The sequence below is a fragment of the Podarcis raffonei genome, chromosome 1, assembly GCF_027172205.1.
Source record: "Podarcis raffonei isolate rPodRaf1 chromosome 1, rPodRaf1.pri, whole genome shotgun sequence".
Taxonomy (NCBI): domain Eukaryota; kingdom Metazoa; phylum Chordata; class Lepidosauria; order Squamata; family Lacertidae; genus Podarcis; species Podarcis raffonei.
Genome location: NC_070602.1, coordinates 130,334,072 through 130,353,730, shown reverse-complemented (window position 1 = coordinate 130,353,730; position 19,659 = coordinate 130,334,072). Strand labels below are relative to the sequence as shown.

The 19,659-nt window shown below is 46.7% G+C and overlaps 1 protein-coding gene across 4 annotated transcripts in view; it reads left to right on the top strand.

Annotated features, from left to right (window-relative positions):
- NBEAL1 (neurobeachin like 1) overlaps nucleotides 1–19,659 on the top strand; it is a 145,235-nt gene that overhangs the window by 15,428 nt on the left and 110,148 nt on the right. For all 4 annotated transcript variants that reach the window (XR_008327608.1, XM_053365990.1, XM_053365969.1 and 1 more), the window contains exons 3-4: nucleotides 12,924–13,015; nucleotides 18,358–18,519. Coding sequence is in view for 3 of the 4 variants with exons in the window: in XM_053365990.1 (XP_053221965.1) it covers nucleotides 12,924–13,015; nucleotides 18,358–18,519 (254 nt within the window). In the remaining variant the exon portion in view is untranslated. The remainder of the gene's footprint in view (nucleotides 1–12,923; nucleotides 13,016–18,357; nucleotides 18,520–19,659) is intronic.

The following is a 19,659-nucleotide window of genomic DNA, read 5'->3' as shown; positions in this document are numbered from 1 at the left end:
TGGGGTTCTCGGGACACGGGTACCAAAAACCTTGCCTTGAAGATATTCCATTAATCCTGAGATGTAGCGTTTATTTTGTGACAGTGCAAGACCTACCACCTCTCTGAGAGAGCGTGGGAAATGCATGGGCTTCTACTTCCGGATGATTTTTGGCAAATCGCACGGCACAGTTTCCCCCGAGAGTTTACTGACCGTGTTCTACTCAGTCACATGACTTATGACTTACTTTATAAAACATACTGTAAAAAGCCTAAAGGATTTCATTGTATGGGATGAGCAAGGCCGGGACAGTGCATTTTAAAAATGATTCTTGTATATGATATCTGTGGGAGATAAATTCCCACTGCTTTTATGTACCGAACTTGAAGCAAAAGGGTTTGTCTTAGTAGCTAACTGTGTGTCTCCTACAACTTGCTTGTTACTTTTAAAAAGATTTCTCAGCTGATTACTTTCAGCCTCTAAAGGGGGCACGACATAGCTGTCAACCTTCCCTTTTTTTGAGGGAAATTCCCTTATTCCAGTGCCGTTTCCCGCTGCTATCCCGGATTGTTAGATATCCTGTAGACTGTCCCCGGAACAGGTGAGGCTGCTGATCCCTTATTTTCAAATCTGCAAGCTTGACAGCTATGGGGCACGAGGAACCTTCAGCCACTTAGTTGTCGATGAACTACAACTCCCAGCATCCCTTGCTATTGGCAATGCACGCTGGGGCTTATGGGAGTCGTAGTTCAACAACACCTGGAGGTTTCCCCCCCACCTGCTCTAAAAGCAGTCTTAGGGCTAGTTCAGCCATGCACCTTTATTTCATTTATGTATTTATTTCATATTTACCCTTCCTCTGAAGAGCTCAAGGCGCCATACATGATTCCTAGTTCAGTTTTATCCATGTAACATCTTTGTAGGCCACCTGATGGACTTCATAGCCAAGTGGAGATTTAAAACTTGTTCTCCACAGCCTAAGGGAAAAACATTCCTCATCACAACACACTTGCTAAGTGATTTCAATCATGTGACAGCTTTCATGTGCGAATGGACTGTTGCTGCCGCCATCGCAGATGCTCCAACCAAAATGATTTTCAAATTCAGTCAGTTCACGTGCTCAGCTGCCGATCATCAACAGTAAATCATCAAGTGATGTGCTTTTAAAAAGTCTTGCTTTTCAGAGAAGGCAGTTATTATTAAGAGCCATAGATTTAGCCTGATTGCAGAGTATATATAACTATTTGTGAATGTTCACTCCAGTCCATTGTTAGAATAACGTCACTGAGTTGTATGTAACAATGTTTGATTCTAGCTAATAAGGGAGATGGCTGCGATTTACCAACTTCTGCTGGATAAACATGCTGAAAGTTACTCTAAAGAAATCAGAATTAACAGTATTTTTGCACTAGTTTGATACTCGGCTAGGATGGATGCTTTGTGACTAACGTAACGGCAGGTTGCACCACGATTCAGGTTTCCCATGGTTTCTGAAGTGAAGAATCCCCACCCCCAGTGTGGTGAATGCAGTATTGAAAGCTTCTACCGGCTGATCCAGCTTTTGTTTATAGCGGCCAGTACTTCCTCGTGTAGCTCTAAACGACTGAACTTTGCTCTTCCGGCTATTACCATCAGGTTGAGTTGAAGCTCAGTGAAGTCTCTTTGGAACTGTGCAGGCTTCTTTCCTCACTGCCAGCGTTGTAGTAAGATTCAGCTGCCTGTCCGATTGGCATTTATGTATGGAATGGGAGGACGGGCGCCATTTTGACGCTTGCCTCAGGTGGCAAAACAGCTTGGCCAGCACTGAATGATATCCACACACAATAAATCTGTTACTAGGGCCCAGAACAGGTGGCTTTAGTAAGGTCCTTCCTTTTCTCACATTTTGTATTTTCCATTTTTCATAAAATCAAGTGTGGGGGAACCTTTGACCCACCAGGTATTTCTGAACTCCAACTCATCCCTGGCCATTGACCATGCTTACAAAGGCTGATGGGAGATGTAGTTCAGAAATGTTTGCCATGCCAGAGGTTCCCCACCCGGCTGATGTGGAAAAACCAACAGGAGGTCTTGACTCAAGATGACATGTCACTGGGTTACATTTAGAAAAGTTTGCCTTTTGAGTCAGAATAAGACTGCTGCTTTCAGCAACCACTTATTTTATGTACTTGGATGCTTTTAGATTTTCTGAGAGATGCTTTAATCTTCCGAAAGCTAAGGAGTCAGCTGCAAAAGAAGCAGGAGAAGGGATACAGAAATAATGTGAAGAAGATTCGGCTAAAGTTTCCCAGTGGAATACCGTTTTTGCATTGCCTGATATGGGAGGAGACGTCGGGATGTTGCCTAGAATGGCTCTTGTTGTTGTTGTTTAGTCGTTTAGTCGTGTCCGACTCTTCATGACCCCATGGACCAGAGCACGCCAGGCACTTCTGTCTTCCACTGCCTCCTGCAGTTTGGTCAAACTCATGCTGGTAGCTTCGAGAACACTGTCCAACCATCTTGTCCTCTGTCGTCCCCTTTTCCTTGTGCCCTCCATCTTTCCCAACATCAGGGTCTTTTCCAGGGAGTCTTCTCTTCTCATGAGGTGGCCAAAGTATTGGAGCCTCAGCTTCAGGATCTGTCCTTCCAGTGAGCACTCAGGGCTGATTTCCTTCAGAATGGAGAGGTTTCATCTCCTTGCAGTCCATGGGACTCTCAAGAGTCTCCTCCAGCACCATAATTCAAAAGCATAAATTCTTTGGTGATCAGCCTTCTTTATGGTCCAGCTTTCACTTCCATACATCTTTACTGGGAAGACCATAGCTTTTACTATACGGACCTTTGTTGGCAAGGTGATGTCTCTACTTTTTAAGATGCTGTCTAGCTTTTTAAGATGGCTCTTACATTAGAAACATTCTGAATGTGCCATCGGAGTCTCTGTCTAGACTAGCCTCCCTCAACTGGGTGCTCTCCAAATGTTTTTGGACAACAACTCCCATCAGCCTCGGAAGCTGGCTTAGGTTGGTGGGAGTTGTAGTCAGAAACATACGGAGGTCTCCAGGTTGCAGGGGATGCATTAATGGGTCACTCCCATGAAATGGAGCGGAGGTCTTGGGCAGGCAAAGGAAGATGCTTCTTTACAGAATGTGTCCTGTTTAGCTGCTTCCTCTCCCTAATACATGGGTGGTGCTGTGGGTTAAACCACAGAGCCTAGGACTTGCTGATCAGAAGGTCGGCGGTGTGAATCCGCGCGACGGGGTGAGCTCCCGTTGCTCGGTCCCTGCTCCTGCCAACCTAGCAGTTCGAAAGCACATCAAAGTGCAAGTAGATAAATAGGTACCGCTCTGGCGGGAAGGTAAATGGCATTTCTGTGTGCTGCTCTGGTTCGCCAGAAGCGGCTTAGTCATGCTGGCCACATGACCCGGAAGCTGTATGCCGGCTTCCTTGGCCAATAAAGCGAGATGAGCACTGCAACCCCAGAGTTGTTCGCGACTGGACCTAATGGTCAGGGGTCCCTTTACCTTACCTCCCTAATACAGGGGTCAGCAAACTTTTTCAGCAGGGGCCTAGTCCACTGTCCCTCAGACCTTGTGGGGGGCTGGCCTATATGGGGCGGGGGGGGGAATGAACGAATTCCTATGCACACTGTGCATACCAGGCAGGCCCCATAAATAACCCACAGATGCATTTTAAAAGGACACATTCCATGCAAGAGCACCAGGCAGGCCAGACAGAATTGTAGATGATAAAAATTATTTTTTTCCCCTTACCTGCACTGATGATCGTCATTGTTTGGATGGGGGTCCTTGCCTGGGGTTAGTGCTGCATTGCGGCCTGCTGGGCCTCCTGCTGCCGGCACCTCTTCCGCACTTTGGGGATGAGATGGGGGCCCTCCTGCATGCAGTGGAGGCCAGATCGCCACTGTGCAGCCAGCGGGGAGAGCTCCGGACTGCTCACAGGAGCACCAGGGGGTGGCAGCAGCAGCGGAGGGAAGATGAGCGGCATGAAAGGGCTGGCTCTGGAGAGGGGCTGCAAAAAATGGTGCTCAGCCAGCTCAGCTCAGCCCCCTTCCTCCTCTAGGCAGGGCAGGGAGAAGCCAGGAGGAGGGAGGGAGGAGGCGCCGCTGTGGTGGGAGGGGGGAAAATGGCGATGCAGGGGGAAAAAATGAACAGAATCCCCACGCCGATCCACAGACAGTCCATGGGCCGGATCCTGAAGGCAATTGGGCCTGATCCAGCCCACAGGCCTTAGTTTGCCGACCCCTGCCCTAATGAAACTGAAGCTGCAATCCTAAACAGATTTAAATGGGATTTCCCCCTCCTCCCCCAGTAAACATGCATAGGATTGCAGTTCTGGGAGTGAGGGGCTAGAAAATGGTTGAGAGTCTCATCTGGGTTTTTTAAGCATATGTGGCAGGCTGTAAAAATGCAGAACGTGGGGCAGAAAATCTGAAGCTATTAGAATTTCAAGGCGTGCAAATTTTGCTGCTCTTGCATGCTCAAGCCGGCCAATCCTATTTGTCTCCTGTTTGTGCGTTATGTAAGACTCGCATGTGTGTTTTGCTGGGATTCTGTGGGAGTGCAAAATGTTGCATTCTCAGGCTCCTGAGTAGATGCTTGACTTTCATTTGAAAGGAAAGGAAGGATCTCGGTCTTACGTGCTTGTGAAAATATGTGGCGATGTCTGGTGAAAGGTCAGAGCCCAGATGAATTGTTGAATAAGGATTTTGAGTGGACTGGGGCAGGAATTTAGTCCCTTTCTTAGCTCCTCACCCCTTCCTGTCATAGCGGACCCCAAATAACAATAATTGTTATTCTGATATGCATACTATACAGTGGTACCTCAGGTTAAGTACTTAATTCGTTCCGGAGGTCCGTACTTAACCTGAAACTGTTCTTAACCTGAAGCACCACTTTAGCTAATGGGGCCTCCTGCTGCCGCTGCGCCGCCGGAGCACGATTTCTGTTCTCATCCTGAAGCAAAGTTCTTAACCTGAAGCACTATTTCTGGGTTAACAGAGTCTGTAACCTGAAGCGTATGTAACCTGAGGTACCCCTGTATATGATTGGTTGCATGCAGAAGGTTAACTTGGTTTTCTTAAAAACAACACGACGTGGCTTGTATTTACATAGAAACCAATAAAATTTATTTGGAAAAAAACCATGTGGAGCACACACAACCCTTTATAATTGTGGTACCTCGGATTACAGATGCTTCAGGTTACAGACTCCGCTAACCCAGAAATAGTACCTCGGGTTAAGAACTTTGCTTCAGGATGAGAACAGAAATCGTGCGGCAGCAGCAGCGGGAGGCCCCTTTAGCTAAAGTGTTACCTCACGGTTAAGAATGGACCTCCAGAACCAATTAAGTTCTTAACCAGAGGTACCACTATATTGGTGCATTTTGTATACAATTTCAAAGGAAAGTTGTTGGAATATGGGAAGTTAAAACTAAAACTTGAAATTGGTGGACCTGCATTAGCCATGTCCATTAATTTCAGTAGGTGTGCTCTGATACAACCCTGAAATAAGAACAAACCCTAAATTTCAAGTGTTTGACAATACACCCTTTAACATTTGCAAACCTCTTAAAATGAGAATTTGTCTTGTTTGACAGCAACAAAACAAGATAATTTTTTTTCTTTTTTAATCACAATCTTCGGTGCATCCCTGAGAGTTGAGCATTCCTAATTCTTCCCTCCTGGTATCTTGGTTTCTTTAGTCCTGGTCAGCAGATGACTGCCATCATATGATGCTTTTAACCCATCTTGGACAAAGATAGCTAGGCTAGGAACAGCAGTGGTCGTGGTGGCAGCACCGCGATAACAACAGGAGATAAGGGATGGATGGTACAGAACCAAGATCCTGGCGCAGGGAATGAACAGTTTGAAACGCATCCAGTATCATTTTGCCTGACTTTATTACCCAACCTGTTAGTTAAACAGCATTGTCAATATTAAAAATATACTGTAGCAGCCAGACGTTGATCTTTCTCACCCTCCCGTGTGTGTCACATACAAGTCCTAAGAATAAGATCAAAATATTTTTCAAGAATTGGTGGCTTTTGATCAACATCAGGCATAGGCAAACTCAGCCCTCCAGTTTTTTTGGGGGGACTACAACTCCCATGATCCCTAGCTAAAAGGACCAGTGGTCAGGGATGATGGGAATTGTAGTCCCAAAACATCTGGAGGGCTGAGTTTACCTATGCCTGATCAACATTGTCAAATGTTGGCGCAGCCCCTGTTATTTCTGCAGCGATCAAAGTTTCACTCCAGTTCCCCCATCCCATCCTGGCTTGGACAAACCATTGTTTGTCTAAGCCACAATTAGAGAACAAACTGAGTTTGTGCAAAACGTAGCTCAGTTTGAACGTAAGAGCATGCTATGGTTTTCCTGAGCCATAAAAGGACCCCTGACCATTAGGTCCACTCGTGACCGACTCTGGGGTTGCTGCGCTCATCTCGCTTTATTGGCCGAGGGAGCCGGCGTACAGCTTCCGGGTCATGTGGCCAGCATGACTAAGCCGCTTCTGGCGAACCAGAGCAGTGCACGGAAACGCCGTTTACCTTCCTGCCAGAGCGGTACCTATTTATCTACTTGCACTTTGACGTGCTTTTGAACTGCTAGGTTGGCAGGAGCTGGGACCGAGCAACGGGAGCTCACCCCGTTGCGGGGATTCGAACCACCGACCTTCTGATCGACAAGTCCTAGGTTCTGTGGTTTAACCCACAGTGCCACCCGCGTCCCTTCCCTGAGCCATAGGGAATCAATTAGACCATGGAAACCTGCATGGATTCAGTTGGGTCATTGGCATGTGAACCGAGCCATTGGCTGTGTTCACATGTAATGCTTAACCACATGTAACTGTTGATATGATCAGGAAGGCGCTTCCAGGAGCCTAGGGCCCTTACACCTCTCCCCACTGCACAGCTGGGAAGAGAAGAGCTTTGGCAGAGCTTCAGCTTCCACAAAACCTGGCCTCTTGTTGAGTACATACCATGGATTGTGGTTTAAAACAAACTCGGATAAGCTCTGAAACAAGCTAGCTTCAAGCCATGGGTTACGAAACTGGACTGTTTTGAAACTTATCAGAGAATCAGAACTGTAGAGCTGTAAGCAGTGTTAGAAACTGGAATATGAATGCTAGGAGCCACGTGGTCCCTGGGACCTAGGTTGTGGGCACCTAAACAAAATGTCTAGGTGCCTTTTTGTTTTTTTGATGCCCTGCAGCCCCGCAGCAAAAATGGCATCTCCATCCAGTTGCAAAAGGCTGGTTGCCAGTCGCAAAATGTGACCGGCGCCCTCTAAATTCGAACCCTGGTTGGAAGGATCACTGAGGCTCATCTAGTCCAATGCAGGAATATGCAGCGGTCCCATCATGGCTTAGTGTTGCTTGGAAAAGAAGCTGATGAGTTGCAGAGCCATTTCTGGGCAAATCCTGAATGTGTCCCCCAAACTGAAAAGCCATGCTTTTTGTCTCTATTTGGTGGAGTGCTTTTTCAGACCCTAAGCTTGAAAGAAAATAGACAACCTATTTATTATTTTTTGTTTCTTAGATGCAATGTCCTTTTGTTTAGGCAACTGCTCTACAAAATCCTTTAAAACATTATCTAATTACAGCTTTTGTCGTGACCTGTAATTCTGTAAGTAGCACTATGTTTGGATTTTATTTTACATTGTGATTCCAGTTTTGCCATGGCAAATACAGTCATACCTTGGGTTGAAGTAGCTTCGGGTTGAGCGTTTTCGGGTTGCGCTCCACAGCGATCTAGTAGTAACAGAACGCGTTACTTCCGGGTTTCGCCGCTTGCGCATGTGCAGACGCTCAAAATGACATCATGCGCGGAAGCGGCGAATCGCAACCTGTGCGCGCGCAGACATGGGTTGCGTTCACTTCAGGATGTGAACGGGGCTCCGGAATAGATCCCGTTCGCATCCAGAGGTACCACTGTAGTATGTATGAACTGAAGAATCCAGCTGTGCCTCTTTACAATATTGTAGTGGAGCACAAAATCCTGACAGTTCCCTTATAACCTCTTACTGAGCTAATGCCAAGCTTGCTGAGTGACAGGTATATTGTCTTGTGGTCTGTTGCTTAACTTTGCCTAGGAACCTCCACTTCCTGTTCAGGTTGGCAAACAAGGAAGACTTCTTTCTCCAACCTCGTGCCCTCTAGATATTTTTTGGACTACAACTCCCATCAGCCCTAGCTAGCACAGCCATGCCGTTTGGTAGTCCAAAGCATCTAGAGAGAACCAGGTTTGTAAAGGCTGCTTTATTATAGCCCATTGAAGCCCAGGAAATTAAAATGCCAAAGTCCTGTGAATTCTGAAATACTGTCCAACTGGTTGAATTAAAATCATAGCCATAATCATAGCCATAATAAGATTTCTAGTTATTCGGAAGAGCACGGCTCCAGTCTAGCTCTATGACTAAATTATGATCAAATTTGCATGATTTTGGACAGGTTGGAGTATTCAGGGTTTTTGGTGAAAAAATGTGAGCTGCTGAACTGCAGAATTCCTTTTTTTTTTTTAAAAAAAGAGTAAGAACATAACAGCTGTACTGGATCACACCAAAGGCTTTATCTCAGGGGTGGGTCATAAGGTACCCTCCAGTGGTGTGCTGTCAGTGGACTAGGGGGACTAGGCTGGTTCCCTAAATGTTCCCCTGGCACCTCCTTCCCAAAGCCTGGGAAGCTTCTGCCCAGCTTAGGGAGGGAGGCACGATGCTCCGACGGGTCCAAGAGCCTTTCCCGCCACCTTCCCAAAGCCCTCCTGCTTTTGGGAAGGAGGCAGGAGGGCTCCAGTATCCGGCCAGAGCCCTGGCGCCTCCTTTGCTAAGATTCCCGGCTTAGGGAAGGAAACATGATGCTGTCCCAATGTGCAAGGTCACCCTAACTGTTCCCCTACGGAAAAAAATTAACTGCATGCCACTGGTACCCTCCTGAAACTATCAGACTCAGCCCCAGCCAGCATGGTCAATGGTCAGGGATGATGGGCATCATAATATAACAGCTCCCCCTGCCTTATCTAGCCCACCATTCCCTCCCCACCATGGCCAACCGGATTCTTATGAGAAGCCTTCAAGTATGCCCATCTCTCTCTCTGCTGCATAATATACAAGATACAAGTACCCTAACAAGTTATATATAGCATCGCTATGAGGACTTTCAGAGATTCCAAGCATAGTTGTTTGGAGCTGTGTAGCACACTGCTAATTGCTCTTGCTGCTACTTGTTTCCAGGAAACACACCAAAAGGCACCCACTTGCCGTAGCTCAGCCTCTTGTTCTCTTTAACAAGCACTTAATGCATGGAATTATGGGTAACAATCCAGCCTGCAGCCCTGGCCACTGCTTCTCCCCCCCTTCCCCAATGCTTCTATTTATTAATTTTGACATACCTCTCGACTGAAAGCAGCTATACCACTTTCCAGGAGGTCACTAGCTCTGCTTGAAATTGGGAGCTTTTCTTCTCTAAATTAGGATGTGCCTTTTCTGGTTTTTGGTGACAGTAGGGAGTTTGCAAATGCAGACTGCCTGTTGTAAAACAGAAGCCCTATTTGGGTGCCCATTCGCCACCCTCCACCCTACACAACTCGATTCCAAAAGTGTGTCGGGGAAAGCGAGGCTACACTCATCGGTCCCACCTGCTGTTGTGTCCTGGGTAGAGCTGTGAAGGTCTGGGGGAAAGATGGACAGTTTTGGATGGAAAACTGTTTCCTCCCCAATTTTTCTGTTGCCTCCATATTTAGGACACTGGCAGAAGAATGGGAAAGTGTGTGTGTGCATGTAGATTCCCCCCCCCATACATTTTTTCCATCCCCTACCCCCAAGCCTTCACATCTCTAGTCCCCATTGGCTTGGCCTGCCAACTTGCATGGATTGATCAGCAAACTTCAAACTGCAGGGAAGCTGCTGTGCTCTTGTAGGAACCACGTGTGAGATAGAAACTTGATCGCGCAGGAATTATTTTGGAATCTAAGATGCTCCTTGAATAATCTGTGAGTCGATACTGGAGCAATGTGATTGACCTAGCTCAGGGGTAGCTGACATGGTACCTATTGGAAGTTGTTGTACTGTGACTCCTATTAAAGCATTGGCCATATTGACTGGGGCTGAAGAATAACCTTTTCAGATTACCTGTGTGATTTGCGACATCACACCCAGGAAAAGTAGCACCGAGCTTTTGTGGTGGTTACTATGACTGTAGTTCAACATTGGTTCATATTGAAACGGACCTGTGTTTTACATGGAAGTTTCCATTTCCTTAGGAGTCGAGTTTATTTCTTGGACACATTTCTGTGTTTGTTCCCTGCCACGTAGGTGAATGGGCTGATTTGTCAGCTGCGGTGGTCAGAAATGTTTTTTAAAAGCAACACAACACTCTAGTGAAGGACTCCTGTTTACTCTGGAAGTGAGTCACCCTCCTGTTCTGTTTTTCCTTCTTCTCCCGAAGAACTGTTTCTATTTTAGAATAGTCTTTTGATGTCTGTCCCTGTCTTTGAGCAAAGACTCCTTATATCCTGGTGGTTGATGCTGAGGGCATGACTACTTTTTATCAGTGAGAGGCCAAGAGATGCTTCAGTGGATTCTAGAAGGAGCACAAGTTCCCCATAATGTATAGAAGGAAATTTATTATATTTGCCTGTAGCCACTGCCTTGTGGGACATCTTTGAGAGAAGAAAAGGCTAAGACGTAAACCATATGAAAATCCAGAGTGGAAAGCCAAATATGGTTGGATGGTATCTTGTATACGACCAGCAGCCAAGCTGGTGCCAAAGGTATTGCTCTGCTTTCCTTTAGACCACATCTGCGAGGCCAAGAGTGGAGTTTTGTTGTCTGGGCAGCCCAGGACCTTCCTACACACTGCCTAGGCTTGCACCCTGGAGAGGTCACTTACCGTATTTTTCGCTCTATGGGACGCACTTTCCCCCCTCCAAAAATGAAGGGGAAATGTGTGTGCGTCCTATGGAGCGAATGCAGGCTTTCGCTGAAGCCTGGAGAGCGAGAGGGGTCGGTGCGCTGCGTTCCTCGAGCTTCAGGCAGCTATCCGCAAGCCTTCAGGCTCCAAAAGCTTGCAGATAGCAGCCTGTTCCGGGGCTTGGGCTTCCCCCGTCCCCAGCCCCGCAAGCTCTGGGAGCAGCGGCAAGGTTGCGCGCAATCTTGCCGCCACTCCTGGACCTGTTCTGGGGGCTGGGGTTGGGGGAAGCTCGGGCTCCCCCCCCCAGCCCCGTGGCTGGGGGGGGGGGGATAATTTTTTTTCTTTATTTCCCCTCCTAAAAACTAGATGCGCCCTATGGTCCGGTGCGCCCTATGGAGCGAAAAATACGGTAGATGCTGCTTATGCCACAGAAACAATGCAGGAGGAAGCAGCAGCTACGAGCTACCGGTCTCTGCAGCCACAGCAGGTGCTGTGATTCTCCAGTGGATTGTCTTCGCCCCAGAGGCACGCTCCAGTGGTCTCTCAAGACAGACGGGTGCCAACAACATGACTTTATGGTTGCAATTAATTCTCCTGGTCCTCGTGTTCCATACAGCTTCTCCTGAAATTCATATTGGAGTTGCTTTTGCTTGGGTAGATGAAGATGGTGACTCAAGGCTCTCAAACCACTTGAGAAGGGATGGGGATTTTGGAGGCGATTCGCCATGCGCTCGCAAATGCAAACCCGATAAAGCAGATTGTGGGACTTGCCAATGCCCACAAGTTTGAGAGCTGCTCCGCCCAAGTCTTTATGTGGTTGACTTCCACAGGAGCTACATCAGCTTTCTGCAAACTGCGTTCAGCTTCTTGCAGCAACGGTAGCGCTAAATCATGGCAGAGAGACGTAAGAGTAGCACGAGAGATTGCTGTGACTGTTCCACTCAAAGTGGTGGACTAGCTGTGGACTTGGCATGGTCCCAGTGGCCTGATTCACCCAGCATGGGAAACTAAAGTGGCTTAATGCACGAATATGTGGCCTTCTGGAGAGGACCCTTACAGCTGCTTTGCACCTCCCCTGTCTTTTCTACTCCTGCTCTGCTCCAAGCTAAGCTAAGGTTTGGCTTAGCGTGTCGTCCAAACTTGGGCTCATGCTTAAGCTCTTTGCTCACTGGCTATGAGCTGCAGCCAAAGTTTATTCTTGGCCACAATGATGTTTGACTGTCATTGGCAAAAATGACCACCTCGACATTCTCTAAGTCGGCTCTGCTCAGTTGCTCCCCAGCCTTCCCTTTTGCTCTTCCCCACTCTTTCTCTTATCTGCCTTCTTCCAAAAAGATGTTCTTTCTTATACCTTCTAGCTAAGTTATAACATCTAAGGATATGTTAAAGACAAGAAGCTGCGTCTACAGAGTCAGACACTTGGTCCACCTAGCTCTGCACTGATGCTGGCAGCAGCTTTGAGGTTTCTTGTTGATAGGTCTTTTCCAGCCCTGCTTCCTGAGATCTGTTGTCAACTGAAGAAAGGAGAGATTGACCTTCTGTCCTTTTAAGCTTGCATTTGTTCTACCACCGTAAGCCCGTCCATTCCATCTCATAGTGGCTGGAGAAACCCAGCCAGATGGGTGAGGTATAAATAATATAATAAATCAATACTAAAATGATGATGATGATGATAATCATTATCATCTCATAGCCTGTCTTGGGGACCTAACAGGTCAATGTCCTTGCCTTCCTCCCAATTTATTGGATATGGTTATAAAAAAGTTGTATGAAGTTGCTGATGTCATATTATGTTTTATTTTATTATTTTTGAGTGTTTGGGGAAGTGGAATCTCTGGGCAATGCTCAGTCTTGTTAGAGAATATCGCAGTGTCAGGAAGCAGAGTGGTATTCTGGGAAGTTTAAAGTGGCCTCAACACCAAGAAATACATGATTATGGCAGGAAACTTGGAGGGCAGGAATGGGGCAGCATTGGACGCACACATTTACAAATGCTTTTGGAAGAAAAATTAACTTTTAAAATCTGTTTGCCTTTGCAGAAAGACCCAGACTACTTGAAGCTCTGGTTGGACAGTTTTGTTTCTAGTTATGAACAGTTTCTGGATGTGGATTTTGAAAAGCTGCCCACTAGGTATGTAGAAATAATAGTTCTTTGTGTTGATGCCTAAAAGTGATATGGCTGATTTAATAAGTATGTGTGTGTTGATATATGTCATCTCTTTGGGACTGCTCTACATTGTGGCTGTGCTGTGTGCAGACATTTTGCTCGACAGAAGTGCAATGAAAACTTAGTGGCTGCATCCATATGATATACCGTATTTTTCGCTCTATAGGACACACTTTTTCCCCTCCAAAAATTAAGGGGAAATGTGTGTGCGTCCTATAGAGCGAATGCAGGCTGCGCGGCTAAGCCCTAAGCCAGAACAGGGAGACGGAGTGCTGCGGAGCGCTCCGTCTCGCTATTCTAGCTTGCGGACAGCTGCACAAAGCCTCAGCAGGGCAGCGGGGTGCCCTCACCCCGCTGCCCTGCGGAGGCTACGGAGGCTGTACGAAGGTGGGGGGAAGGGTGCAACACTTCCCCCCACCGTCAGCCCCACAAGCTCAGGGGGCAGCAGGAAGGCAGCACGCCGCCTTTGCGCTGCTCCCCAACCTGGTCTTTGAGGCTGGCGGTGAACGCACCCTGAACGCACAGAACGCACCTTGTTTTAGAGGGGGAGAACAAGAAAAAAAATTATTTTTCTCTTCTCCCCTTCCTATGGTCCTATGGTCCGGTGCATCCTATAGAGCACGGGTGTCAAAAACAAGGCCCGCAGGCCGAATCTGGCCCGCCAGACCTCGTCATGTGGCCCGTGTAGCCGCCGCCGGCCGCCAGCCTTCACCTTTTATTCTCGTTTTTTGTTTTTGTTTTACACAAGAAAGCCGCCTCTTCAGCGCATGCGCAGCAGCCTACAAGCCATAGAACGTCTGCCCTCTAGCGGCCCTTTGAGGGTGACCAAACTGCTGATGCGGCCCCCGATGAATTTGAGTTTGACACCCCTGCTATAGAGCGAAAAATACGGTAATAAACCATGGGTTTGTGTGACATACACAAGCTGGAATGAGTTATGGGCTTTCATGCTTCTCTCCTTTCCTCACATGGCAGGGTGGAGAGGAGTTAGGCTGTGTTTCCTCTTGTGGGTCACAAATTTAATAAGTTTCAGAAAGCAAAGAGTAGGAATGAGCGGATAGCAGGCTCTTCTTACGTTTTTTACATGGAATCTCCGCTTGTTGGGTGAACTATAGAGGGTGGTTTATTAACAAATTCAGGTTAATTAAAAAGCCAGCTTCAGAAACCACGGTTTGAAGTTCTGCCAAATTCCTGCTCCCAGGTGCTCATTTGGGCTCCTTCTGCCTTTATATGCCATGCCAATCTGGCGGCTAACAGATTGAGGTTGAATCCTGACAAGACAGAAGTACTGTTTTGGGGGGACAGGAGGCGGGTGGGTGTGGAGGATTCCCTGGTCCTGAATGGGGTAACTGTGCCCCTGAAGGACCAGGTGCGCAGCCTGGGAGTCATTTTGGACTCACAGCTGTCCATGGAGGCGCAGGTCAATTCTGTGTCCAGGGCAGCTGTTTACCTGCTCCATCTGGTACGTAGGCTGAGACCCTATCTGCCTGCAGACTGTCTCGCCAGAGTGGTGCATGCTCTGGTTATCTTCCGCTTGGACTACTGCAATGCACTCTACGTGGGGCTACCTTTGAAGGTGACTCGGAAACTACAACTAATCCAGAATGCGGCAGCTAGACTGGTGACTGGGAGCGGCTGCCGAGACCATATAACACTGGTCTTGAAAGACCTACATTGGCTCCCAGTACGTTTCCGAGCACAATTCAAAGTGTTGGTGCTGACCTTTAAAGCCCTAAACGACCTCGGTCCTGTATACCTGAAGGACCGTCTCCACCCCCATCATTCAGCCCAGACACTGAGGTCCAGCTCCAAGGGCCTTCTGGCAGTTCCCTCACTGCGAGAAGCCAAGTTACAGGGAACCAGGCAGAGGGCCTTCTCGGTAGTGGCACCCTCCCTGTGGAATGCCCTCCCACCAGATGTCAAAGAGAACAACAACTACCAGGCTTTTAGAAGACATCTGAAGGCAGCCCTGTTTAGAGAAGCTTTTAATGTTTGATGTATTACAGTATTTTAATACTTTTTTGGGAAGCCGCCCAGAGTTGCTTGGGAAGCCCAGCCAGATGGGCGGGGTATAAATAATACATTATTATTATTATTATTATTATTATTATTATTATTATTTATTACAAACTTTTACATCTCCAAGTTTGCTCCAGTCACGTTTGAGAGAACTGTGTAATTAACTTCCAGTGGAATCACTACCAATTCCTAGGTTTTCCCAGGTCAGCTGCTGGTTAAATCAAAGGGGAACCAGCAGTAACCCAAAGTAAATTTTCAGTGTGAATAAGCCCTGTGTTTACCTGTTTAACCCCCACCCCACTTGTTCCACACTGGTATTTCTTGATTGTCCTGGTGTTCATTCTTTAAAAATGGGCTTTGAGCTGCCAAATTACAGAGCCAGGTAAACATTCTTGTTTGCGGTGAACCAGGAAATGACCTCAGTATGTGATTTCAGCTGCATAGTCATAGACACATTTACTCAGAAGTCAGTTCCCACCGTGTCTAGTGGGGTTTACTCCCTAGGAAGGATGCTTAGGATCCTGGCCTTTGTTTGCTTTCGATGATGACCATTGAATCAACCTTTTGATTGATTAAACCTGTTAAACAGCAACAGCGGCAGAGACAGTTGCAAACCCAGCATAGATTACTGAGATTCAGAGGATGAGACACGTTACCAGTAGACAACGACAGGTGGACTAGGATGCTTAGCAGATTGTGAATACCTTTTTTTAAAAAAAAGATTAAATGGATTGTGTGTTTCCCCCCCTCTTAACTAATAGTATTTTTTTTTAAAGACGATATGAATGCATGAACAGTAGCTTCCATCACCATTACTCTCCAGTGCTGTTACCGAGTGCTCAGTATAAAATCCCCTGTTTTCCTCTGAGATTAATGACAGGATTAAACTTGCGACCTAAAAAGAAAATCGGCATAGAGGACTGGACTTTTATTGCAGCAGATGAACAAGGGAAGATATCTAGGCAGCTAAAGATGAGACTGTATAGAGTATTGGATAGCTGGCATCAAATAGCAAATTGTTTCCCATTATATCTTCTATACATTGTGTTTCAGATTACCATATTTTTTTTGCTGTCTGTAATAACCAGATTGCATAGGAAGAATGCCGTCTCTTAGAATACATTACAATGTAATGCTGACGAAGCATTGATGGTAGGAAGATTTGAAACGTGGGAGGACAGCAATTGATATGAATTACCGTGTTTTATACCTCGCTACATAGAAATCTAGTAGTTTCCTGTTGGTTTTCTTATTATTATTTTCTTTTGTACAGTGGTACCTTGGTTCTCAAACTTAATCCATTCCGGAAGTCTGTTCCAAAACCAAAGCGTTCCAAAACCAAGGTGCGCTTTCCCAAAGAAAGTAATGCAAAATGGATTAATCCATTCCAAACTTTTAAAAACAATCCCTAAAACAGCAATTCAACATGAATTTTACCATCTAACGAGACCATTGATCCATAAAATGAAAGCAGTAAAAAATGAACTGCAGTCACACAATCAATCAGTCAGTAGCTGAACTGGGTTCTATACAGTCACAAAAAAAAGAGCCACAAAAACGCAAAATAAATAGCAAAAACAGACAAACCTCAGCATAACACTCAAATCGGAAGTGTGGCACTCAAATCGGAAGCGTAACTCAAATCGGAAGCGTAACACTCAAACCGGAGAACGTTCAGCTTCTGAAAAAGGTTCGCAAACCGAAATACTTACTTCCGGGTTTGCAGTGTTTGGGTTCCAAGTTGTTTGAGTACCAAGGCGTTTGAGAACCAAGGTACCACTGTATAACAAAGGTGGGGCAGCAACCATCCATTGGATCATTTCTGTCTCGCAGACCGAATGCAGGATGCAACCAATTGCACGCACTCATCCTGAGGTTTGCAGGCTTTGCTTTCGCGTAGCCTCCTCACCCGCCAATCCTTTCTCTTAGCAATCTTAATGCACCCCAGTCCTGAACACATTTCAAGGAAGTAAATTCTCTTGAAACAACCAGATGCTTGTTTCTAAGAAACACATTTCAGGCCAGGATGTTTAGCATGTTGTTTGTGGCTGTTTCTGCAGCCACTGCTGGGGGAGGGGGGCCGGCGGCAGGGAGCAGGCAAGATTGAGCCCTCTGTGGTATAATAGATCTCTTGACAGCTGCGCTCAGGAGAACATGAAAGATTAATCCATTCTGCTGCTTTGAGTTTCCCAACGCAGCGATGGCATCTTGTTCTACTTACAATTGAAAGGATGAACCCTTGCCAGCTTGTTAAAAAAAGTCTGTTTGCGTTCCTGCAGGGGAACATTTTTCAGTTGCGAAAGGAATTTGAATATGCCAAGCCCTCGCCCTTCTAATTACGGTGTCAAGAGTATAAATAGAGAAATGCAGGTTTGCCTGCTATAAGGTGACTCGGACACTGACGTGCTTTTCTGGAATCGAAATCCACAGAGAAGTGACTAGTTTGGGGAACAATTGGCGGACGCAAATTGATTTTTACAACTGTAATTACCGTATTTTTTGCTCTATAAGACTCACTTTTTCCCTCCCAAAAAGTAAGGGGAAATGTGTGTGCGTCTTATGGAGCGAATGCAGGCTGTGCAGCTATCCCAGAAGTCAGAACAGCAAGAGGGATCGCTGCTTTCGCTGCGCAGCGATCCCTCTTGTTGTTCCGGCTTCTGAGATTCAGAATATTTTTTTTCTTGCTTTCCTCCTCCAAAAACTAGGTGCCTTTTATGGTCTGATGCGTCTTATAGAGTGAAAAATACGGTACTTCTGAAAACATTATATCTCATTGGACTTCTGGCCCTTCCAGTTAGCGTATAGGATTAGTATCCGGTCCGATCCATATTAAATTAAATATTTGAATTCTACAAGAGAAGTAAGCACATTCTCCACTCTCTCCCGTTGAAACCAATGGAATTGAAAAGTGCTGAATTTCATGTGGATTACGTCCATTGTTAACCTGTTATGCCTTCTTCTGAATCAACAGTTTGGCATTTGAGCCCTGGCAGCCTGTACACCTGCTTATGATCTCATAACCATCCTGTGCCAGAGTGAAGGCTTTTTTATTCTTAAAGTCAAATATTTGTTTAAAGTGTTAATTATAGGATTAAAGTGCAGGAGTCAATCTTACGTAATTTATTGGCATTATTACAATTTATTGGCCCTCTGGCAGTGAAATGTCTGGATACCATTGTATTGTCAAGTGCAGTAAAAGATTTTACGTGCATAAAATACGTTAGCGATTATTGCTGCTTGCCCTAGTGTGTGTTTTTTTTAAAAAAAGCTCTTGGCTTTATTTTTAGGGTGGATGATATCCCCCCGGGAATATCGCTGCTTCCTGATAACATCCTTCAGGTCTTGAGGCTTCAGTTGCTGCAGTGTGTCCAGAAATTGTCAGAAGGGCTGGAAGAACCACAGCAGGCCTTGTCGCTTCTCCTGGTCAAATTCTTCATTATTCTTTGCCGGTATTTTTTTTTATTATTATTATTATAAAGAAACCTAGATGACTTTTCAGAAGCAGGCTGGGGCGTGGAGTGTTTATGGGGAGATTTTGTTATCTTACCAATTCCCAACTTGTTAGGTGCCGGCATGGTTGCTCGAGAGCGAAGCGGCAAGACTCCCACCAACCTTTTCCAGGCTTTATTATTTGTACAAAAACATTTATAGTGCAGAGCGTCTCAAGCCCCCTTGCCCAGATTGTCCGGAGCTTTGGGCTGGGCTGTCACCGATATGCTGATGACACTCAGCTCTATCTGCTGATGGATGGCCACACTGACTCGGCCCCGGACACGCTGACCAGATGCTTGGAAGCTGTGGCTAGATGGTTTCCTGGGAGCCGATTGAAACTAAATCCTTCGAAGACAGAGGTCCCATTGCTGGGTCGGGATGGCATGGGGATGAGGGACCAACTCCCTTCTCTTGCGGGGCCCAATTAGTGCCATTGCCTTCTGTTAAGAGTTTGGGTGTAATCCTTGACGCCTCCCTTTCCATGGAGGCGCAGGTTAAAGCAACAGCCATTTTTCCACCTTCGCTGCATCAAGCAGTTGGTCCCTTACCTTTCCCGCCCCGACCTGGCCACAGTGATCCATGCGACGGTCACCTCCAGACATGACTACTGTAATACGCTCTACCGACAGCTTTCCCTTGAAGCTGTCCCAGAAACTCCAGCGGGTGCAGAATGCTGCAGCGAGGCTCCTCACGGGGTCTCTGCCATGGGGGCATATTCACCCAGTGTTTTTCCAGCTGCACTGGCTCCCGGTGGAGTACAGGGTCAGATTTAAGGTGCTGGTTTTGACCTTTAAAGCCCTTCACGCCCTAGGACCCTCGTACCTATGGGACCGCCTCTCCCGGTATGCCCCACGGAGGACCTTAAGGTCCATAAATAGCAACACACTAGAGGTCCCGGGCCCTAAGGAAGTTAGATTAGCTTCAACCAGAGCCAGGGCCTTTTCGACACTGGCTCCGGCCTGGTGGAACGCTCTGCCTCATGAGACCAGGGCCCTGCAGGACCTGATTTCTTTCCGCAGGACCTGTAAGACAGAGTTGTTCCGCCTGGCCTTTGGCTTGGAGCCAATTTGATTCCCTCCCCCTCTTTCTTTTTTCAT